At 51.9% G+C, this 22554-nt stretch overlaps 12 protein-coding genes across 12 annotated transcripts; 8 read left to right on the top strand and 4 right to left on the bottom strand.

Moving 5' to 3' along the window:
- Positions 1 to 453: 453 nt before the first annotated feature.
- Positions 454 to 1362, bottom strand: N7474_001317 (NmrA/HSCARG family protein; the record flags this gene model as incomplete). The annotated part of the gene is made up of 1 exon (XM_057192732.1): positions 454 to 1362. One exon carries the CDS (start codon positions 1360 to 1362, stop codon positions 454 to 456), a length of 909 nt encoding a protein of 302 aa, XP_057057685.1.
- Positions 1363 to 2553: 1191 nt separating this feature from the next.
- On the top strand, positions 2554 to 3063 carry N7474_001316 (uncharacterized protein; the record flags this gene model as incomplete). Its single annotated transcript, XM_057192731.1, has 1 exon — positions 2554 to 3063. One exon carries the CDS (start codon positions 2554 to 2556, stop codon positions 3061 to 3063), a length of 510 nt encoding a protein of 169 aa, XP_057057684.1.
- A 279-nt stretch (positions 3064 to 3342) lies between these two features.
- On the top strand, positions 3343 to 4692 carry N7474_001315 (uncharacterized protein; the record flags this gene model as incomplete). Its single annotated transcript, XM_057192730.1, has 1 exon — positions 3343 to 4692. The coding sequence occupies one exon, from the start codon at positions 3343 to 3345 to the stop codon at positions 4690 to 4692; it is 1350 nt and encodes a 449-aa protein (XP_057057683.1).
- Positions 4693 to 4719: 27 nt separating this feature from the next.
- Positions 4720 to 5445, bottom strand: N7474_001314 (GNAT family N-acetyltransferase; the record flags this gene model as incomplete). Its single annotated transcript, XM_057192729.1, has 1 exon — positions 4720 to 5445. The coding sequence occupies one exon, from the start codon at positions 5443 to 5445 to the stop codon at positions 4720 to 4722; it is 726 nt and encodes a 241-aa protein (XP_057057682.1).
- Positions 5446 to 5876: 431 nt separating this feature from the next.
- On the top strand, positions 5877 to 6857 carry N7474_001313 (SDR family NAD(P)-dependent oxidoreductase; the record flags this gene model as incomplete). The annotated part of the gene is made up of 1 exon (XM_057192728.1): positions 5877 to 6857. The coding sequence occupies one exon, from the start codon at positions 5877 to 5879 to the stop codon at positions 6855 to 6857; it is 981 nt and encodes a 326-aa protein (XP_057057681.1).
- A 583-nt stretch (positions 6858 to 7440) lies between these two features.
- On the top strand, positions 7441 to 9034 carry N7474_001312 (uncharacterized protein; the record flags this gene model as incomplete). The annotated part of the gene is made up of 4 exons (XM_057192727.1): positions 7441 to 7819; positions 7882 to 8228; positions 8284 to 8736; positions 8792 to 9034. 4 exons carry the CDS (start codon positions 7441 to 7443, stop codon positions 9032 to 9034), a joined length of 1422 nt encoding a protein of 473 aa, XP_057057680.1.
- A 405-nt stretch (positions 9035 to 9439) lies between these two features.
- On the top strand, positions 9440 to 10958 carry N7474_001311 (Zn(II)2Cys6 transcription factor; the record flags this gene model as incomplete). Its single annotated transcript, XM_057192726.1, has 3 exons — positions 9440 to 9473; positions 9528 to 9779; positions 9829 to 10958. The coding sequence occupies 3 exons, from the start codon at positions 9440 to 9442 to the stop codon at positions 10956 to 10958; spliced, it is 1416 nt and encodes a 471-aa protein (XP_057057679.1).
- A 1294-nt stretch (positions 10959 to 12252) lies between these two features.
- Positions 12253 to 14184, top strand: N7474_001310 (homeobox domain-containing protein; the record flags this gene model as incomplete). Its single annotated transcript, XM_057192725.1, has 4 exons — positions 12253 to 12581; positions 12631 to 12682; positions 12727 to 12829; positions 12878 to 14184. 4 exons carry the CDS (start codon positions 12253 to 12255, stop codon positions 14182 to 14184), a joined length of 1791 nt encoding a protein of 596 aa, XP_057057678.1.
- An 862-nt stretch (positions 14185 to 15046) lies between these two features.
- Positions 15047 to 15763, bottom strand: N7474_001309 (phosphatidylglycerophosphatase; the record flags this gene model as incomplete). The annotated part of the gene is made up of 1 exon (XM_057192724.1): positions 15047 to 15763. One exon carries the CDS (start codon positions 15761 to 15763, stop codon positions 15047 to 15049), a length of 717 nt encoding a protein of 238 aa, XP_057057677.1.
- Positions 15764 to 16049: 286 nt separating this feature from the next.
- On the top strand, positions 16050 to 16590 carry N7474_001308 (putative small nuclear ribonucleoprotein SmD3; the record flags this gene model as incomplete). The annotated part of the gene is made up of 3 exons (XM_057192723.1): positions 16050 to 16106; positions 16173 to 16363; positions 16485 to 16590. 3 exons carry the CDS (start codon positions 16050 to 16052, stop codon positions 16588 to 16590), a joined length of 354 nt encoding a protein of 117 aa, XP_057057676.1.
- A 423-nt stretch (positions 16591 to 17013) lies between these two features.
- On the top strand, positions 17014 to 18377 carry N7474_001307 (adaptin-binding domain-containing protein; the record flags this gene model as incomplete). The annotated part of the gene is made up of 3 exons (XM_057192722.1): positions 17014 to 17884; positions 17940 to 18245; positions 18298 to 18377. 3 exons carry the CDS (start codon positions 17014 to 17016, stop codon positions 18375 to 18377), a joined length of 1257 nt encoding a protein of 418 aa, XP_057057675.1.
- Positions 18378 to 18543: 166 nt separating this feature from the next.
- N7474_001306 (protein tyrosine phosphatase-like domain-containing protein) lies at positions 18544 to 19340 on the bottom strand (the record flags this gene model as incomplete). Its single annotated transcript, XM_057192721.1, has 3 exons — positions 18544 to 18617; positions 18675 to 18814; positions 18874 to 19340. 3 exons carry the CDS (start codon positions 19338 to 19340, stop codon positions 18544 to 18546), a joined length of 681 nt encoding a protein of 226 aa, XP_057057674.1.
- Between the last annotated feature and the right edge of the window lie 3214 nt (positions 19341 to 22554).

The following is a 22554-nucleotide window of genomic DNA, read 5'->3' as shown; positions in this document are numbered from 1 at the left end:
TCTGGATGTTGTGCGGGGGAATTCACACTAGTCTGATCCCTTGACGTAAATTTCCCTGATCGTCGGATATAATCTTCATGCATTCGGAACAAAAGCCGAATATCATTGCAATAATTTTCGTTTCTCCGGGTAATTTGTTTACTGAGTCCATGCTGATGGATACGTGACTTCAAAGACAGGACTCGAAATTCGAGGGAGAGTAATCCCCCACACAAAAATTAATTCTTGAAGTTATCCAAGAAGGTTACACACCCGTCTGGAACGGAGTGGCCGCAAATGGCCACTGACACCAAAGGCACTAAACACAGCTTAGCTCAAGAAGAAATTAAAACAATCTGGCTGACACCCCTGATGATCTCATCCCTTCCAACTCAACGTCAATCTTGAATAAGCCGAGTGATTCTCATCCTTCTTCGCTGCGCCAGCATAAGCGCATAACTAGGCAAATTCGTGTTACTGGGCAAATGTGTTGAGAATATCATCCTTCTCTCTCTCCAAAAATTGTTCAAAATTTCCCAGATCGATATTCCAAGACTTGACTTTTCTCATGTCAACGAATTGTGCCTGATCTCTCATCACAAGCTGAATCCCAATGAAGGGATCGGCTTGAGACTGGGTTTCAACCTCCTCTTGGGACAGGAAAACAACCCTTAAGTCCCTTCCAGTGATTTTAGCCAATTTCTGAATTGTAGGCTCTATGCCCAAGAGCTCTGACGCAAGATCGATATCCTTCTCATGAAATTTGACAGGGTCAAGAAGTGCCGTGGCACCAAACTTGCCGATATCGTTCGGATCAACCATAGCTAGAAGCGTCTCTGGCGTCCAAGCAGTCGTGAATCTCCCACTTTCGAGGAAGCCCTTATACATATGGACATGAGGTGGTAGAAAGTTCGACATGAAGTTTCCGGGGCGCAATATCGTCCAATATTTGAACCCAGCGTTGCGAACCTCTTCTTCAATGGTTTTCTTGCTTAGAAGCATTTTACCAAAGAACGCATTGGGGTCCCAGTGGGCAAATTCTTCGAGTCGGTTTATTCCAGCGCCACTGGAGTAGACGATTTGCTGTACGCCTGCCTTTTTTGCGACTTCCATAACTCTTCGAGCTCGATTGATTTCCTCTTCGCTGGGCGTGAGGACGAGAAACAGACTGGTGCAATTGGCGATATTGTCACGCAAAGACGTTTCGTTTTCTAAATCGCCCTTTTCGACGGAAACACCGAGCGACTGAAGCTTTTGGGCTGCAGGAGAATCCGGGTTGCGGGTAATAGTGCGTACTTTGGCACCACGTTGGAGGAGATGCTTGGTGACGGCACCACCCTGAGTGCCCGTGGCACCAAAGACAAAAATAGTAGAAGAATTCATGTCGACTCAAGGAATGAAAATGTTGGAAGTGGATTGAAAGATTGAGTGAGGCAATAGATCATGAACGGCATGAAATATCCTGTCTCTTTATAGCTGGTCTCAAATAGGTCGTTGCAACTGCGAGGGAGCAGCATCCTAGCATCTACAAAGCGCACCTCCACCACCACCTCCGCAGTGAGCTAGCTGCAGCAGCACCTGCGTACCCTTTCCCCGATTGTTCTTCTCCTTCTCTTCAATGCATCCCAGATGGAAATTCGTGTTCTGATTGGTTGAGTCATATTTAGCGTGCGGAACTCCGCTACAAGGCTGCCGTAATCCGCGAAGCTGACGGATCTCCCACTATTATTCTCGCTGGCTCGTCCCTCTAGGAAACCGCTTTCACCCAATGGAACGTATCCTTCGTTTATAATGTATGAGTTGTTTTCCGAACACGGCAATGCTCCTCCGCGCCGGAAATCCTGCGATGCTTGCAAAAAAGGGAAGCGCCGGTGTGATCTGGCCTTCCCAGCTTGCCTTCGATGTGCGCGTCGGAACATACCTTGCGTCTATCCCGGCAGGCAGCCCTTGGAGAATTCGGGTAACCTTCTTGATGTCGTTCTTCCCGGGGCGCGTTCCGGCAATACATGGCCGGCTCTCAATAACCCCCCAGATATAATAAACGAATTCGATCTCCTCTCGCCATCTAATACGGGGCCGTGCCCATTCGACACACCATATTTTCAGTCAAATCTGGCAAACACAACATCACCGGTACCCCTTATAGAACAGCCCCATAATCCATTCGTGTCACATGGATTTGAAGTGGTCAAGTCGAAGAAAATACCAAGCAAACCTCTCTCGGACGCTATAGCCTCGAGGTTACAATTTGCTATCGATATACTCAAGGAAACACCCCAGATGATAGTCACAGAGGGTAAAACACCATGGTGTCATCGTCAGCTACATAAAGATGGTATGCCTAAAGTATTGCAAGGTAGGACGATCAACACTTCTCCCCAACTTAGAGCTTACGTTCCTACAGATTGCTATGCCTGTTGCTCTCTCTACACGTTAAAAAACCAAGTCAACACACCAGTTATATTATCTATACTCGAATCCCGCATTCATAATCTTCAATCAACACCCGTGGCCTCATCGGCCGCCGAATTACTTGCTCGCACACAGTCCTTGATTTTCTACCAGATCATGCACATGTTCGACAGCGACATCCGCTCCCACGCAGCTACTGAGAAAGTACTGCCGATGCTAGAGTCTGCCGTCCTCTCACTACTCGGGTACCTGCATCTCCCTGACCCTGCAAGTTCCGCTGATCTCCTTCCCTCGTCAATGGAATCAATCATGGACTTCTGGGAGTCATGGGTTTTCCAAGAATCAGCACGTCGGACGGTCCTCCTTGGACTTTATTCTATCCAAATCTATAAATTGTTGCATGGAACTGCCTCCATGTATTGTGATGGGCGATTGGGCCTTGTACATGCGTGGTATTCATCAGCACATCTATGGAACGCTGAGACTGCATTTGATTTTGCAGTTGCCTGGACAGAAAGACAACATTTTGTTATTTCGAATGCTGATTTCTCAGATGTGCTACAAAACGCGCATGCAGACGATGTGGATTTATTTACAAAGATGCTGCTGGTTACAGTTCTAGGCGTTGACAAGGCCAAGGCGTGGTTTTATGCTCGAGGGGCTTTACTATGATGTCGTTGTTCTATAATCCCGTCTACTTGTTATTTGTGTGTATGGAAATCTACGAATAAAAATTCTGTTGTCATTATGAGTATTCTCAGGCCTATTTATACTGTCTCATCTTCGCGATTATAAGCTCCGTATTATAGATCGGGGAGAAATGAATCTTGGATCGGGCCTTTAGGGGCTCGTGCGCCCGCCCCCAAAAGAGCCTCATCTCGTCCTTATCCCCAGCCTCTTTCGATCCTACATTTTGCCCAAAAATTTATTACCCAACTGAATCTTCGTGAGATGTCTCAGTCTCTACTTTCAATGTGCGATCATTCCTCTGTCTGCTTCTCGTCTTCGCCTCACGCCACCGAGGCGGCTTTCAAACCTCCGGGTCCACGTGAGCGGGTTGGGGCGATCAAAGGAAATAATCCAATCGAGCAGAAAAAAGACATCCTATATCTAAAAGATGACCCGTCAAGCTTCCCTGCTCCTTTGTTGCTACCTGAAGATGATCTTTTCGAAGACCAAGAGGCTTACACCCAGAGCTTTCAAGAATGGAAGGACGGAGAAGACCGCAATCCGGTTACTGCAAAACGGAAGACTGTTTACGTCGTACCGACTCCGGAGATTGATGCAGAAGTTTCTTTCATGCGAATCTGGAGCAAACCACACTCCTCCAAAATAAGGCAAGAGACGCAGGCCCCTGGTACGAAAGACGTTCGGGATTATCTGGCTGCTTTCTATCATGGCCTAGAAGTCAAGATGATGCAGTCGCCAGTCCTGCGTTTCATACCTTGGGAAGAAGGTAGCCTTCGGTCTAAGTCATCGGCTGGTTCGCGTGTGCCAAAATACGTGGGTCTAGCAATTGGCGGCGAGTGCGTGAGGATTCGGGCACGTCGCTCTCCAGATGGTCTGTATGATGGCCAGCTAAATCTTGACGATCTTCTCGATGCCGCAATTAGCCTTTTACCAAAAGATGCATATTCACTGTTGCTGCTCGTGGATTTTGATCTCTACGAGGATGAGGACGACATATTCGTCTGTGGCCGTGCATACGGAGGCAGCCGTGTTGCTGTGGTGTCCAGCACGCGATACAATCCCAGCCTAGACGAGATCCAGCATATTGATCGTCTCCATTCTTGGCCAGCATCGCATTGCGAGAAATACATGTCTACATTTGGATCAGCATCAGCTCCGCCCAGCACAAAACGACGGAAACAATCCCAACACAGGACCCGCGGAGCGCAAAATTCGTCGTCACCACTGGATCCTCCAGTTGGACCTATGAAACAAGCGATATCAGCCTACCGGTCGCTCCCCCATGTACCGTCATCACTGTCGCCCCTTTGGTTAGGTCGGGTTTGCCGTACAGCAAGCCACGAATTGGGACATTGCTTTGGCATGGCTCACTGCGTGTACTACGCATGCTCAATGCAAGGCACCGCATCTGTTTGCGAAGATGCGAGACAGCCACCATATCTGTGTCCAGTAGACCTGGCCAAGGTCCTTCATGCGACCTCAACCACTGCATCCGATCGATACCGTGCCCTTCTGGCGTTTTGCAAGAGACCTCAGAACAAGAATACTCATTTCTTTGAGCCTTTTGCAGCGTGGCTTCGATCACGATTGAGTGAAAGCGAGAATTTCTGAACTCTAAATAACAACGTTTTTTGGCTTCTATCTGGCCATTGCTTTCTGGGTTTTCTCTTTTGCATCTCTCTGCCATTGGTCCCATGCTAGGCTTAGATCAACTGTATCCCTCCACAAATCCGCTGGGTCACTTCCAGGGGGTGCTTCTTTGCCGTTTCCAATTTTACCCTTCTCTTTACCCTTGACGAATCGCATGTGCCACGGCGTGAATCCGACTCTCTCGAATCCCATTCTCTCTGCAAGTCGCGAACTGGCTGAATTGGCCGCACTAGCTTTCCAATGCACCCTGCGAAGACCAAGCCCTCCTTGGTCGGGCTCATTCAGAGCATAATTCAAGACCAGTCCGAGAGCATTGGTTGCCACATGGCTCCGTTGATACGGTGGGAGAATGATGATAAAACCGATTTCAGTGGCGAGATGCTCTGGCGATGTGTGGCAGTAACTCACAGTGCCGGCTAATTCACCCTCAGGGTCCTCTGGAGATGATGGACGTGTCTTGTCGATGATAGCAAAGGCGAATGTGTCTGGGTTGGTGAAGGAGATTAGGTGCTTGTTGCCTCGGTCATAGAACTCGGCTTTGAGCTTTGCGGCAGATGGGTATGGCCCGTGACTCATATGCGCATACAGCTCTGGGTGCGACTCTGATAGGCGAAAGAACGTGTCTATGTGATGCTCGGGGTCGAATGGTACCAGCTTCACGCGGTCATTGGACAAGGTTTGTACGGGGAAGTGGAAGACAGAAGAGGGGGCCATATTGAGTGGTGTTTCCAAGTTATTATAAAAGTGGCATCCACCTGAAGTATCGGGTGCAATTTGACTTGATTTATTCCAAGTCTTAGTTCCGAGAATCGCAATAACAAATCTGGATTGCTCCGAAAGTGACTCAGCGTGGGCGAGTTCGGCTCCCATCGGCATCACTCCCGTATTCAACATCGCGGGCAACATTTAAAGCCAACAATGCTGACAAGTGACACAAGTAACTTTCTCACTAGCATGTTATAATGCACGGATTTTGGCACCACAAATTGGGATTCCTTATTGGACAAATATATGTCATCACTCCACTAACCAACACCTAGAGAAGAGATTAACTCCGATAAATCCATCGGGAATTGAACATATAACGACCAACCTGTTCCTCTTGGTCTCCGCAACGGTCCCTTCTCTCTCGTCAATAATTCACGATGTCAACTCCGAGCCAACTAAATGCTCAGCATATTCGGGATTTCGTCTCCACCCTCCACACAAAGCCCTACCCAGCCATTGACCCATTGCTGGTCAAGCTGCCTTCCCCCTTTGTAGTCTGCATAATTGGTGGAAGAGGAGCTGCAGCAAGTGGGATCGCCAAGGCATATGCGCAAGCCGGGGCATCCGGTCTCATCCTGGCTGCAAGGACACGCTCCGCACTAGAAGAAACAGCCAACGAAGTCCGCTCCATCAATACCGCCACCAAGGTCGTGATTGCCGAATGCGACATCGCCTCCAACGCTAGCGTCGAGTCTCTTGCCAAAACGACAAAAACCGAGTTCGACGGCCATTTAGATGTTGTGGTGGTGAATGCAGGCTACTCAGGCCCGATGATTGCAGATGTCGTGAAAGAGTCGCCCAGCGACTTCCAGACCGCGTTCGATGTCAATACAGTAGGCTGCTTTCATGCTGCCCATCACTTTCTGCCTTTATTGCTGGCAACTGAGTCTGGCGCCAAAAGCTTTATTGGAATTAGCTCTATGGCTGCGCCCATGGTGGCCGGGTGGGCTGCGCATGCCCATTACTGTGCAAGCAAGGCGGCACAGACACGCTTGATCGAGATGATCAATGAGCAATATGCCAGCAAAGGCATATTTTGTGCAAGCTTGCATCCAGGTGGGCTTCAAAGTGAATTCGCACGCAAGGCTGTGCCGGAAGCGTTCTGGTCTGGTATGTTTTTCCCGTTGTTCGTCTCCAATAAATCATTTGAGCTGATGGTTGTTGGACCTGAAGCGGCCTTGACCGACAGTCCTGACTTGGTGGGTGCTTTTTGTCTCTGGTTGACAAAGCCCGGTGCTAAGAAGGAGGTTCTGAATGGCCGGTTCCTCTCTTGTAAATGGGATGTCAGCGAGCTCGAGAAGAAGTTCGATGATATTTCGGAGAAGGATTTGTTGCGGTTCCGGATTGCTGTGGATTGATCACCCCGGTGGTGGAATATCATTCTAGCCATGCTGTGGAGATAGCCAATCGAATATTTATGCTATGAGCAGTACGAGCGTGCTGAACTTTAATGATAAGAAGCTAGAGATCTATGGGTGTTGGAAAAGTGGCATCCCTATTTGATCTCGGCGCCGTCGACCAATCCACAAATCAAAACATTCAATGTGGCCCAAGCGCAAACAGCTTAACGTCGCAACATAAGGATACCAACTGTGCTCAGCTTATCGCGCGCCCTTGCAACAATTAGGTCAGATGCGGGCTATCAAATGTGGATCCGACAAATATTTCCCTTTCGGGAATAGCCTTCCGGGCGTCTATCACCTTGTCGTCTACAATTGTGGACAAACACATGGTGAAAGTCGCCAATCACGGTGATCTGTCACGGATCCGTCTGAGATGGCGAGTCTGGTCGGCAAAGTCAAGGTCTGTTCTTGGCATTGGCCAGGTATATATTGAGGCGTGTCCACCTCCATGAGTAAATTGATCTTTGACGAGATTATTCCTCTCCGCCCACTTGAAGCGTGTTTCATTTATTCGCGTCAATTTCAACGAGCACACATTATGGGTGACTATAAGCCAACCAGCGCTATCTCCCCGGCACCCGCCATGACTACAAAGCCCATTGAGAATGAAGCTCTCGATCCCCAAAGTGCGGTCCTCTACCGACAACTTCGCCAAAAGCCTCTTAACATCGTTGGAGGAAGAGGGAGCTACCTTCTCACGGATGATGGTCAAGAGATCCTAGATGCCACCTGCGGCGCTGCGGTCTCCTGTCTCGGCCACAGCGACGAGCGTGTACACGCCGCCATCTTAGATCAGCTACAAAAGATTCCCTACTGCTACTCTTTGTACTTCACCAACAGCGCTGCAGAGAATCTTTCCAGGTTTCTTGTTGACTCGACCGGGGGCAAGATGTCCCGCGCGTTCATTGTGAGCTCGGGTAAAACTCAAACTAGCCCTCTTCGCGCAATGTCAACTACTAACCACCTCCGTTCATAATAGGTACTGAAGCTGTCGAGGCAGCTGTCAAAATGGCAATGCAGTATTACACCGAATTGCCAACGCCACAGCCCCAGCGTATCAATTTCATCTCCCGCCAGTCGTCTTACCACGGCAACACGTTGGGATCCCTTGCTATCGGTCATCATGTAGCTCGCAGAGCCATCTATGAGAACATACTGTCGAAGAATATCCATCATGTCTCGCAGTGCTATCCTTACCGCAATATGCAGATCAATGAAACCACTGAGAGCTATGTAGCTCGACTAGCCCAGGAGCTCGAGGATGAATTCCAGAGATTGGGCCCGGACACCGTGTGTGCATTCGTGGCTGAAACTATGCCCGGCGCTGTAAGTAATCCTGAAAGATACACGGAACGACATAAATTAACCAACCCCGATCTAGACTCTGGGCTGTGTTCCCCCATTGCCAGGATATCTCAAAGCAATGAAGAGTGTCTGCGAGCGGCACGGTGCCCTATTGATATTGGACGAGGTTATGTCTGGAATGGGACGAACGGGGACCCTTCACGCCTGGGAGCAGGAAGACGTCGTCCCTGATCTCCAGACCATTGCCAAGGGTCTCGGTGCTGGGTATGCACCAATCGCAGGCTTGCTACTTAACAAGCACGTGGTGGATACCTTGACCAAGGGTACGGGAGCATTTGTTCACGGACAGACGTACCAAGGCCACCCAGTCTCATGTGCGGCCGCGTACAAGGTGCAGAAACTCATACAGGAAGACAACCTCCTCGCGAATGTGCGGACCATGGGCGAGTACCTCGGTCAGCTTCTTCACGAACGACTGGACAATCATCCTCATGTTGGTGATATTCGTGGAAGGGGTCTATTCTGGGCTGTAAGTAGCCACTTCGTTTTGTTTTGTGGTCGGTGCTTGACTGACACTGTTCCAGCTCGAATTTGTGCAGGATAAAACCACAAAAGAACCATATTCTCCCTCGAAGACCCTGTCATGGACGCTTCACACTGCTGGCTTGAAGCCCGAGTATTCCATCTCCCTCATGCCTGGAAATGGTGGGATTGATGGCAAGAATGGCGATCATATTATTCTGGCGCCGCCGTACAATACTACCAAGGCTGAGATAGAGATGATTGTGGATCGGACGGCTCGTGTGATCCAGGAAGTCTTGGGTTAGTTGTATTTGTTGTGCTATAATTCCTTGTGTTCATTTCATTTTGCCCTGTAAAGTTCCAAGGCAGTTGGCACTCGAGAGATGTCATCTTGAAACGTACTGGATATCTATTTTATATAGGCATAGCTAATATGCCCATCCATTTTGATTTTTCAAATTGCCATTATTGGCCTTGGGAACTCCCTTATATTTCAGTCACTATTTTCCAGTTGATTCATGGCTATTCTCCCCTTCTAGTAACGTGAGTTTAGATGTATGCCTTGCCACCAAGGCCGCAAACTAACCCTAGTCCACAAAAGGAATTGTTAAACTGGCTCGCTCTCCACCGAACCAATCAGCGAGTGACCAGCGATAAGAAGCGGGGAAACCAGTCCAACTCATCATCAGGAGTTCTTAGTCTTACAAAGGATGCCTCGGGAACGATTCTCACGATCGCGAAGTGGTACGGAATGTTTTGGTGATCGGATATCGGGCAGGTAACTAACAGGAGCGGCAGGATGTCTCGAGTGTCGCAAGAAACACCAGAAGTGCGATGAGCAGCAACCTCTGTGTTCGTTCTGTGTCGACCGAGGACTCAATTGCAAGTACCCCTCGGACTTCAAGTGGATTAGGCAGACGGAGCCGTGTCTGTCAAGACACAAACCCCGCTGCAGACGAGATCAGCCACCCGCAGAACGGATAAAGAGGTCACCTGCATTTGGGGATGTCGGATTTGGATCTACTGAAGAGAAAGTTGCGTGGGAGTATTGTATGCTTCCATATACTTCACACCATTCGAGTACTGATTCCTTTTTCAGATGTGAGACTTGTATCGTCGAACGTGCCCGCGTTAGATGGGCCAGACAACCCCTACCGCCAAGTATCCGTCGCAGCTCTGTCGTCGCCGATCCTGCTCGAGACCATCGTATGCATCGCGACCGAGCACATGCTCAATTTCGGACTGAGCAGCGTACCCGTGGCTGCAGAGCGTCAGCAGCGAATGCTCCGAACAATCGGACATAACCTCGCCGTCATCAACACGGAGACTCGCCGTTCTCTACAAAGCACCGAGGTGCAACGACACCAGGACCACGAGGCTCTTCTCACTGCCGTCGTCCTACAGGGCATCGTGGTCGCCCAGACTGCCGATGGAGTGCTCGAGCCGCATATCAAGTGCGCACTATTTCTCATGCAGACATTGAATCGTTTTCACCAAATCCCGGAGAGTCCGCTCGCACGCATGACAGCTCAGCGCTTCGCTATGGTTGATGTGATGCTGGCCATCTCTCGACAACGTCGACCATATGCGCCTCGGGATTTTGTGTTACATCAGCCCGATGGCCCGCGGTGGGATCTGACGGAGCCCTCGTTTCACAAAATGACGGGCTGTCCTCAGCCCTTGATGTGTTTTCTTGTGCGAGTGTCCCATCTGGCCTGTGATGTGGACGAGGGACTTGAGCAGGGTGCGTCTATGGACAGTATTCTCGGTGAAGCATTTTGCCTAGAGAATGAGCTTCGTGCTTGGGGATTGCGGTACACGGGGATGATCACCGACGGCTCTCCACCACTCGATATTCTTACAGAATGTTTCTACTGGACCGCCCATCTGCTGCTCGCACGCCGCGTGTTCCGGGACGCCACCTGCTCGGCTCGGGTACAGCACTTGTCGCATACCTGTTTTCGCCTGATGGACCACCTATACACCGGCTGCGGGCCCGATTCATCTCTCCCACAACCCTTCTACCTGGCCGCCCGAGAAGCCGTCACGCCGACCGATCGTGACTGGGTGCGACGGAAGCACGAGGAGATGACGGCGTACTACCGCGAGCAACAGCGCAATCTGGCGATGTCGCTGACGGAGCAGATCTGGCAGCAGACCGACACATCGGCGACTCCGGAGGGGGCGATCAAGGCGCTGGACCGGGAGTCGTGCTTGTTTATATTTTGATCCGTGCAGGGGCAATATTCCGTTACATAGGGCGTTAGGGCACGGCCAGTCAGGCGTGTGCTAAATATAGTTAGTCAGGGCGGCCAGACTGTGGTCGCCCGCAAAATCTGCCTCTTGACGTGTCACGTGCGCCAGGAACAGTGTGAACGGCGACCGACCATTGTAGCGTGATTGGCTGCCCCTGTGTTTAGTGGCCCCCTGGATCCGTGGACACAGTTGGTCTGGTCAGGGGAAGAATACAATTGTCGAATGGGTTTTTGTGGGAAAAGTCGGAGATATTATTCATAATAGAGAGAGAACTATCCGAGTCTATTCTAAAATGGATGGGCTCTGCAATAGTCCTGGATCCTCAGTCAATGATCCGGAGAATCAAGATGTGGAGTCCCAAACACCTCCTCCTCACGTGGTGGCTGTGTCGGCAGTTCGCGACGATCAATGGGAAGGCGTGTGGCTCGGACAATAATAATCGGCCAGGGTAACAGGAGGAGTTCCAGCAAGGAGTCAATGCAGGGGCCAAACCAGCCTTGTCAGCGTGTGTTGGTGTTTGGGCGGATGCAAGCGACCCAAGCCCCACGAGCCAAGTCCAGTCAGTTCGTCGTGTAGTCAGCATCTCCTGGATCTCCTCTTTCTCTTCTCTTCCTTCTTCCTTCGCTTCCCTTCCCTTCCCCCTCCCCCATCCCCTCCCCGCCATTCTTTCTTTTTCTTTCTCTTTTCCTGCTGCCTGGTCGCTCGTTTCACTCTTTCACGACGACCGTCCCGCTCTTTCTGCCCTGTCACTTCTTCGCTTCCCCGAACGGGTCCCCCATCCGTTCCTCCCGTTGATCGACTTCAACCCGGCTTTTGCGATTCACCGCCGCGCTTCTTCGAATCGGTCGCGTCCCGACTTCGATTCGCTGCAGCCGGAAGAATCCGACTGCCCTTTGATTCAAGCTGCATAGGCCAGCCTTTTTTCTTCTTCACTCTTTATTTTCCCCGGGCGCCTCTGTGACGCGCCCCGATTCCCCCTCCCAACCCCAATCGCCCCCCCCCGGGTCCTGACGTCGACGTCCTTCCGGCCCGTTTCGTCAGAAGACCTTCCATTCATTTCACCATCAGCGATCGAATCCTCTCGCGCCTGAGGCTGCTTCGAGATACCAGGTTTCGGAAAATTCGCTGATCAACCGCAACCATTCACCTGTCGACCGGATCGTCACGCTCTGGTGGACCACCTATATACACAAAAAATTACACCAAATACGTCAAACGCCGTTGTCAATTTGCTGGCCGAATACTTTGATATCATTGCGACTGCAAGATGTCTTCGGAAACACCCGACCCACACGGTCACGGCGCGACCATCAAGGCACCCTCATCCTCACCACCTGCCTCAAACTCGACTCCATCGCCATCCACGTCGAGCGCCACTACGGCTCCGTCGTCGACGGCGTCCCGCCGACCTCCGCGCAAAAGCACTCTGACCCAGCAGCAGAAGAACAATAAACGGCAGCGGGCGACTCAGGACCAGCTAGTTACTCTAGAGGTCGAGTTCAACAAGAACCCGACTCCGACTGCTGCGACGAGGGAACGCATTGCGCAGGACATCAGCATGACGGAGCGGTCGGTTCAGATTTGGTTCCAGAACCGGTAGGTCTGTCTTTTGCAGTTCTTAGGATATCGCGCTGACCAAAAACAGTCGTGCCAAGATTAAGATGCTCGCGAAGAAGAGCATCGAGACTGGTGAGGGTGTGACTCCATCCCAGAGTCTATGCGCCATTACCTCGCGATGCAGTTCGACCCGAACAAGCAGGGCTCCGGGGATTCTCTTGGGCACTCGGGCAGCTTCGCTGCACCGGGCACTATGTATGCCAACGAGAACCCGTCTGGCAAAGTTGGTATGTAGAGCGCCCCAAATATGATGACCAACTTGCTAACTTGCCCAGTGATCTCTCACTTCACCTGCCGCTCTTTGACTATCGGAAACTGGCGCCGCATTGGCCAAAATGCGATGGATCTTGTCATCTTCTATTCGCCCGACAAGGCCTGCATGACGTACTATATCAACAATGACGCTGCTGGATATAAAATCGAGTACCCTTTTGCCTATATCAAGAACATTACCTTGGAAACTGGTGATTCTGTCCCGGGGCCGAATGGCGCGCCGCCCCGACCCGGTGGCCTTGTTGTGGAGCTGAACCGTCCGCCACTGTTCTACATGGACTCCTCCAACTCTGGCGGATTCTACCAGTGCGGCGACTTCACGGAAGAGCAGCAAGCCAGTCGTATTATGGTGCACCATCTCGGTGGCCACCCGAAAGTCCTGAGCGTCCAGTTGGCCAAACTGGTCTCGCTCGAGTCCTTCCAGAACCGACTGGCATACAACAACGGCAGCAACAACAACAACAATTCCATCACGATGCAGGGGCCGATGTCGCCACCGTTTATTCAACGTCCGGCTTCCCAACCCAATCACTTTGCCAATGCTGCCCCCTTCCCAGGCATGTATCATGACACCCATCATTTGGGTCTCATGATGCCCCCTGCTGCGCGCGGTCATAAGCGCCAACGAAGCCGTTCCGTGCCCGCAGCGATTGACCTTTCGGCCCTTCAAGGCCCGACCTCTTCGTACCATTTCCCGCAGACCCCAGCTGCCTTCAGCCATGCTGATACTGGCATCTACGCACCGGTTCCTCAATCCATGCACGCTCTTCCTACAGACCTGCGTCTCGAGACTGATAGCTACGGGCTCGAGTTCCGGAACCCCATGTCCGCAGCGACGACTGCATCTCCTGATTTCGCGAGCCCGTCCATGTTTAGCACTACTGCACAGGGAGAATCAACACCTGTTGCCAGCATGGCTCCGTCTTTCAACGTGTCGTACGTCTCTTCCGGGCCGAATGACAATTCCACCCTGGGCTCTCACACGGCGTCTCCGTACTCCAGTGTGAGCCCTGCAGATCCGTTGATTGCGGACCACTCGCCTCCCCTGTCGAACATGTCGCACACTTCGTCTGATGTGTACGGTTTCACGCATGACCAACAGTCACCGTTCGTTGACGATGGCATCTCGATGAACGACATGTATTCCAAGCAGCAAGTCAACTTTGGTGTGTCGCAAGATGCCCCCAGTTTCGACCTGCCCATGCATGGGTTCACCGGGCACCCCTCGCCTGCACTGGGTGACTACTCCCACCAGAACATGGGCAATCTCGATGATGTGAACTCACACGGCATGCCCTCTGGGTCCTGAACGATGCTTTTGTCTTCTTGATCTTATCATTAGTGGCGCGTGGAGTGCTCGGGGCGCTTGGTGGTGCATGGGACCTCAATTTGAATCACCGCGTCGTCCGATGGGACCCCTATCGCCCGGTTTGGATACAACTCAAAACCTGGTCTTCTCATCCGACAAATCGCCCCCGTTGGCGGTGACCGGCTCGATTTGGTCTTCTCTTTTGTGTGTGTTTTTTTCTTTTTGTGTGGTTTTCGTGACATATATTCCCCTCTTGTGTCTGGTTGGTGTATTAATACCCTTTTTTTTTCCTTCTTTCTGGGGCCGGTCCTGAAGCGTTTTGACTTTTTTTTTATATCCATGTATTCCCAGATACTCTGGTTGAATCATGGATCTTTCTTCCTCCCTGCTCGTCTATTTCGGTGTCAGGTTTTCTCACTTTTTTGACTTCATTTTCATTTTCATTTACGTGACTATGCCAAGCAGCCCGCTCAGGGCTGCGAGACTATTTCTTCCGCTGTCATTTTTTTCCTTGTGTTTGGTGATTTATTTGAGGAACTCCAACCCTCCCGAGATTGTGATGATCCTTCTTCTCGCCATGGGCCTTTTCGGCCCTTCTCCTCACGCAGACTGCCCTGTTTGCGGCCTCGGCGCGACCCTTGACCCAAGGTGGCGCGCTCGCGGACGAGTGATGTCGTCCGCGCCCCCGGCCTCAGAATCCGGATGGAGATGCAGGGCAGACTATAAACGGGCGTGTGGGATTTACATAGGCTGCATCAATTCATTTGTATCATTTGAAACTACCAGTAGTCCCGCCGAATAGTGTACACGCTTGGTATCTTAACAATCTATGCAGTAGGTATTATACACTTCACTCCTTCATTCATTCATCCCACCCGCTCGGCGCCGGCGCTGTATACCCCTTCGACTCCCTCAGATACCTCTCCACCCAAACCTCCATCCTCTCCAAAAGATTCCTGGTCGCCTTCCCTTCCTCCCCAGGCTCAAACACACCCTCCTTGCACCACACACTCCAGCTCCCCATCATGCCCGCCATAAGCACATCAGTACCCAACCGATCCCCCACGACCGCAATCTCATTCGGCGACTTTATCACCTCCCTCTCACGAAACCACTTCACAACCTCCTCCCCGCAAAACGGCTTCTTCTCGGTTCCCGCTGGAAGTCGAAACACGGGGATGGGGATACCCTGGTGCGACAACTGGGTTTCTAGCTCATGCACTTCGGACTCGAACGAGGGGTGGCTTCCGGCGCGGTTGGACACGATCAAGATCGCGTGTGGGTGTTTGAAGGCCGAGGTGGGTGAGTTGCGGAGGGAGTGTAGTTTGGTGAGGATTTGGGGCGGGAAGGTTGTTGTTTTCGGGGGGCAGAGCGTGTTGTCTTTGTCGAGGACTAGGGCGCGGATTGTGGGTGTTTTTGTATTCTTGGACGAGGGATTGACCAGGTGGGCGCCGAGGTTCTCTTCGGGGAGGTAGGTGAGTGTGGGGATGGTGAGGTGTGGGAGGAATTGGGAGGGTTGTTTGAGGAGGGTGTGCACGGCGTGGTTGAAGCCACGGAGGTTGGTGTTGGGGGTGGCCATATCCAGTCCGTGTCGTTGTCGTTGTAGAAACCTACAGTTCAGGTGTAGACTTGGTGATGGGGATAAGTCAGTGACTAAAGCGGAAACGGGCCAAGCGCAAAACTCGCGCCCTTCGATTTCCACCGCAACTCACTCACCTCATTATTCCCTCCGCCACCTAACGCCTTCCCTTCTCCTTCTCGACAGCCACAGCGGTCAATATTAACGAGGACCGGCTTTTCGAATACATTCTGATTGAATTCCCTCCCTCTCTCGTTTTCCCTTCCCACACACCGCCACCACCACCATGGGCAAGCTCACCAGCACGATCGGCATCCCGATCAAGCTCCTCAACGAAGCACAGGTGCGTCCGCTGTCCTTCCCCAGAGCCAGGTTACACACCACTAACCCTCTAAACCCTTTTCTGTAGGGCCATGTCGTCACGCTCGAAATCACATCCGGCGTCGTCTACCGCGGGAAGCTCCTCGAAGCCGAAGACAACATGAACGTCCAGCTCAAGGATATCACCGTCACCGCGCGCGATGGCCGTGTTTCGCATCTCGATCAGGTTTATATTCGGGGCAGTCATGTGCGCTTCTTCATCGTGCCGGATATGTTGAGGTGAGTTGAGCGTGGTTCTTTTTTCCTGTCGGATTTGCAATTGCAATTGCCTTTGCCTTTTCTTTCCTTTCCTTCCTTTCTTTCTGGATCTGCTTGCTAACGTCCTCTTCTCTATCTGCAGAAACGCTCCCATGTTCCGCTCACGAGGCCAGCGCGGGCGCGGTGTCGGGTTGGCGCGTGGAAAGGCCACGGTGCAACGCGCGCGTGCCGGCGGGCGTGGACGGTAAATCCGGTTGCTGGGGATGGAATAAGAACTTGTTTCACGTGGTCGGCGTTTTTTGACCTTGTTTTTCTCTTCTTCGTCTGGTTCGTGGGGTCATAAATATTCTCAGGCTTCCTTTCTTTCTATCTTGCTGGACTGGCTGCTCGGCTCTGTGCGGTCAGGCGTGGATACCACCGAAGTATTAGTTATCTATCAAATCAGAAGACATCCTTGAAGAAGAGTATCCGTGCAGATTGTGGCAATCGATAGCTTGGGCGTAGTTAATATATTGTATGTGTTGCGCCTCTCCGCAACTTCTGCGGGGACAAATCTTCCCTTCTTCATCCACACCTTGACTGCAACCGTGATATGGTCACTTCCTTACAACTAACCGCCGGTAAATGAACCTCATCCTCGAGAGCCCTGCTGCACTCTTCCACCACCGATAATGGCCTCCGCGCCATCGCCCGCCCCGTCCCCCGCGAAGCCCACCAAGCAAGTCCGCCACATCGCCAACCCACGCCGACTGCTCATCCTCTCGCCAACCTCGCAATCCGTCTCAGTCATCCCACCACTCCTACACTCCCTAACCGGCGTGCCTGTCCAAGATCCTCCTCAAAAGCAGACCTCCTCATCCTCCACTGCCGACTCCTCAACCCCGCCACCACCTAGCACCGACGCCACAACCACCACCTTCGCGGGATATACAACGCACAGCCCACTCAAAATCCAATCAAAGTACTACACCGCTGAAATACCCGTCTGGGTCGATGAGATCCCAATCGCAACAGAAGCACCAGGTACTGTCGCCACAGACACAACCCCTCCCACGGCTGAGCAGTGGCGCACCGAGTTCCTAAGCGCAGAAGCCGAGATCGTCCGCGAAGCTGTCGGCGCGTTAGTGGTTTGCGTGCGCAGTCCGCGCGATACCCCGTCCGAACCACAACCCGACACAGATGGGAATGATGATCCGGCGGAGCGCAAAGATGTGCGCGCGTTGAGGGACTTGATGCGCGGCGTTGGCGCTGTCAAAGAGCGCATTGATGAAGAGCGCGGTGGGATTGGTGATGTGCCTGGTGTTTTTGTGTTGGTTGGTTCGAGACAGAGGGCCTTGAAGGTGGCGCAGACTGCTGATCCTTCTGATGATCTGGGCCTACGGGATGACGAGGATGAGCTGAGAGATGGGGGTGATGATGATGCCCCGTTCTCAGTTGGGTGGTGGGAAGACCAGCTGTTTGATATGGGGTTGTTGGGATGGGAGGTTGTCGAGTGGGATCCGCGAGAGCAAAATCTGGAGCCGACGAGGAATCGCTTTGGAGGTATGCACACATTGGTCGTCATTAGGATGCAGCTGATTTATTTTGTGTTTGGTAGAGTACGAGGGCATGCCTCGCATCAAGGAAGTCCTTGAGACACACGACTGGACGTCCTCGGTGGATGCGCCTGATCCAGACGCCGAAGTTGATCTGGACTTTGACGACGATGAATTCGGTCCGACAGTCGGGTTTGATAATGAAGTCCATGAACTGGAGCGTGAGATGTTTGGTCTCCGGATGGCAATTGAGCGAGGCGGCGGAGACGGAGATGCAGACGAAAATGAGCTTGACCACGAAGATGAGCATGGTGAGATCAAGGTTGAATCTATGGAGGCGCTGATGATGCGCATGAGAGCTATCCGGGGTACGTTATGACCACGGCATGATATTCTCAGACTCACTAATATTGTCTTTAGATATGAGCTCCGATCTACCGGAGCACGAGCGAAAGCGATTCGCTGCGAAGGCTGTGCAGGATATCATGCGGGAACTATGAAGTTATTTATGTGAGAAATTCTATAGACAGCTGCTTTACTCTACTACCAAATATCATCGTCCCAGTCAGCACTAGAACTGGATAGACACTATGATTACAATGGACGAATCCATATTTTGAACCGAAGTTCGTTCTCCATGCCCACACCACGTCCGCCATTCCTGATTTAGTTCGCCTTGTTCTTCCCACGCAGAACCTTGCGTCTCTGCGCAATCATGTGCGTGTACAGGATATACGACCCTGAGCAAGAAAATTAGCCACCGCGAAAGATCAATTGCACCGAAGACAAAAACATACCGGGCACGTAGATAATGAGGATGACGGTAAGGGCGTACGGAAAGACCGGGCTGATATTCGCCGCAGGCGCGAGAGCCTGGAAGATGAGGGTGCACTCGCTCGAGATACCGATTGGGTAGAGCACGTAGAAGGTGTTATACCTAGAGAAGAATGAGCACGCTACTCAATTGACCAACCACAGTCCGCAAACTCAACTCACCTTAACCAAGTCCACCACTCCGGCACCGTATTCCCGGAAAGCGTAATAGCAAAGAACCCATACCGAATCACCTCGGTAACACCCCAAGCTGCCACACAGCCTAGATACGCATAGTCGCCCAGCTGCGCCTTGCGCGACGCCGCACCGAGGATGTCTCCGCCGAAGGGGTACATGATGCCCCAGACCAGCAGCAGCCGACTAGCAACTTGCATGGCGGTCGTCATGAGCGGTGCTCGCACCAGGCCCGCTAGACTGTGAAGGATCTCTAGGATTGCGAGCGATTGCGTTGCCAACAGGAGGGGAGAATAGGTGCGGTTGAAGATTGTTGGTAGGTCAGTGCCGGAGAGGAGGAGGTTGGCGGAGTAGATGACGCAGGTGCCCCATGTTGCTAGGTTGAGGGTGTTGTAGGCGAGGAGGTAAGTTTTGGTGAGGCCTGATGGACCTGAGGGGGAGGACTTGGGAGGCATGGTGTTTGGTGGTGGTGGTGGTGGTGTCAACAAGAGATTATTCGCGTTCTTGCAGAAAAGGGTCACGCTGACATAATCATTCTAGAAGGCTACTCGAAGTAGTGGGGGATCATCTGGGGTTGGGCTTTTGAATGTTGCTATTACTAATATGATTATTATTCTGATCGTTTCTGGGAGTTCTAGAACTAGTGAAAAGTAGTGCGGTTGCCCGAGTTATATCCGTATGAACGGACCCGATTGGACAAGTCGAGAGGGCTGAAAGGGAGGGCATTGTATGGACGGCCCAGATTTAGCGTACTGCACGATGGACATGGTGTCCCGGCTAGATGGCCACTAGCCTCATCAGGGAGATAGCAAACAATGGCTACTCCGTAGTGGGGTCATTGTGGCCAAGGTAAAAAAAAAATAGACATTATTATCGATGTAGTCGTTGGATGGATGCCACAGACGGTAAGCAGCAGCACTAAGAGCACACCAAAGTTAGACTTGTCAGGGCTCACGCTAAATCTGCCGGCAACTCCGCACAGACGCTGCGGACGACAACCTTTAGAGATCGAGTATTCTTTGGGTGTTGATCATTGGCGGTTCGGTCACACTCCTGACGACAGTCCTAACACCGACAGTCGGAGACTGTACGACCGGGATGATATCTCGCCCCAAACTCCTGGTGTCGGACAGGCTGTACCAGCAGAACACACTCTCATGCAGGTTGACATCATAGGTCCGCAATGATGTCGTTCTGCATTTTCTCGAAGAAAATCAATGTTGATGCCATCCATGTCTACGATTGCCTGCTAATAGGATCGGGGTGCTTTTTCCATGAATGAGTCTACGACAGTATAAAAGAATCCGTACACTGCTCGGCCACAATGGCTCTTGCATCAGCGGCTGCTTGGCCCGCGTGTTCCACTATGACATCATGGCTGATATTCGTCGCTAGGATTGGTCGCATCCACGTCGGCCAAACCAGCAACGCAAGGAAGAAAAGATCCCCAGCCTCATATATAACTCAGGGTCCATGGGCGAGCATCGGAGGCGTTGCTCGTGAGAATTTTCTGTTCTTTTGCAAACAGAGTCACGCTGTCTTCCTCAATTGATTGACATTATAGTCTACCGACCAGCCAGCGCATTTTGGTTTCCTCCCCGACACAGACCCGAAAAACCAAAGAAAGTGTCCACTCCATCGTCATCGGTGAGAGCATAATCCCTTGTGTCTTAGCCCAGCGCTGTCTAGCGCCCCTCCCCGCAATAAAAAAAATTAATAGGAAAGGCCCCCTGGTTGCCGTGCCCTTGACTGACCCCTTCCAGCGTCGGCTGTCGCAGAGTAATACGTCACAACCAAGGGAAGAAGATGCAACAACGGCGAAAAGCACATTCTTGTTCAATCGAGTACACGGTCCCCGAGGGCCCAGACCCTTCGTCAAACCGGGTCGTGCCCGGTTGCAGTCCAATACATTCTTCCCTCCCCGCCCTTGGACGGGGCAGGGCAAGGCTGGGTCAGGTAAAATAGGTCTGCTGTTGTGCGAGCTGGACTGACTGCAGTTCTGTCGCCACTTTTTTTCTGGTTTAAACCAAGGGAAAAAAAAAAGCAAAGTGTATCCAACCGGTCGTTTAACTTACCGCTGCCTGGACCAGGTGGAGATGTCCCCGTTTCTCATGCTCGCTAACCACCGGTTCGACTGGGTCTGGACAGGATGAGCACGGATGGTTTCCACGTGTGGTACGCAGCGCAGAACCTGGGCGAGTGACGTCCCTGGCGCTGGGATCGGCGGCCCCAATGATGTCGTGCCCGCGGCATGTTCCCCCTGCCAGATCTCATTTTCATGGCTAGCAGGTTGAGTCCGCGGAGGTATTATTATTATTGTAGCCTCGTGGGGTGTCCTATTTCGGGGCCAGAGTGACCCCTCACCTCGCGGCGGTTTTGCTGGGAAGCAGACTGTAGTTCCACTGGTTCAGCGCATGGTGCCCGGAAGGGAAACGGAGGCCCTGATCATCGCAGGCCTCTGGTTCTCTCCTCAGGCCCCTTTCTCGGTGGTGGAGCATCCAGCCTGAGGATTGTATCAGAACTGACCGACAGTACTGTAATGGAAACAGACAAAAGTCATGGGTAGGCCAGGCTGGGAGCATGAGACGAAATGCCCGATTTAGAGGCCGAGCCAGCCGGAAGGGAAAACTATCTGGCGGAGTCCAGCCAATTTACACATTTTGGGAGACCCCATGGAGATAGATAGATCAAAGGAGGATTGGATGTATGTAGTTGAGTGTCCAGAGTGATAAGTAACTAATCGGCTAAGTTAACTAGGCGGATTATCAATACGGGAATTCTGTCATTTTGACGCGCCCCTCCACTTCTTCCCTTTTCTCTTTTTCCCTGCTCTTTTCTTTCCCCTAGCTATTAACTAATCCATCCCTGCCCTGCTATCTCCACTAGTTCCTTCGCTGTGAGTGCCGACTGTTCTCCTCCTGCCTTACCCACTCAAATCCAACACTTCCCCCCCTCCCTTCTTCACTTCCACTCTTTGATCCCCCCTCCCCTGTCCTGTCTTTTTTCTTTTGTCTTCTTTTTTGGTTCTCTTCCTTTACCGCCTCCTGGTTCCCCGGGCCAACTGATACCCCCGGCGTTGCTTGTGAACTGAAGCTCCGACGCAGCTTCGAGGGGATTCTGAAAAATAAAAAAAAAGGTGGGTTGAACAAACCCTGACTGACGGACTACTGCCCCTCCTTCTACACCTTCTCCTACGCGCGATACCCGATTGATTGATTCGCTCTTTTTCCTTGTTCCTTCGTTTCCTTTCTGCTGCCTGTGCGTTCATCCCGCACTCAATAATCCCCCGCTACCGTCTCCGGTGCCTGTCCGTGCCTCCCGTGGAAAGTGCATGATACACTATTTCACTCCCACTCTCTCTCTCCTCCAATTAGCAATTTTCTTTTCCCTTGTCCCCTTCTTCGTCTTCACCAACCACCCTGCCCCTACCCCCTACGTGCCGCTTCTCACACAGTAAGCGCTCGCTTCCCTTCCTATCCGCCCTGACAGTCAGTCGATGCATTCTTCCCTGTCGGGCACGATGCAAGAGTCATCTTATCAATCTGCATCATGCACTCCCCTGCTTCGTCGTCATCTTCTTGCCTCTCCTTGCCTTACTGTGTAATCCCCCTGTGTATAAGGCAGATCGTCCACAAAACCCATAGTACTGCGACAGATCGGTACGCCCTG

This window comes from Penicillium riverlandense (assembly GCF_028828495.1).
Source record: "Penicillium riverlandense strain IBT 135883 chromosome Unknown utg000001l_segment0_segment0, whole genome shotgun sequence".
Lineage (NCBI taxonomy): Eukaryota > Fungi > Ascomycota > Eurotiomycetes > Eurotiales > Aspergillaceae > Penicillium > Penicillium riverlandense.
Note: the sequence above shows the minus strand (reverse complement) of the source record. Positions and strands in the feature narration are given on the sequence as shown.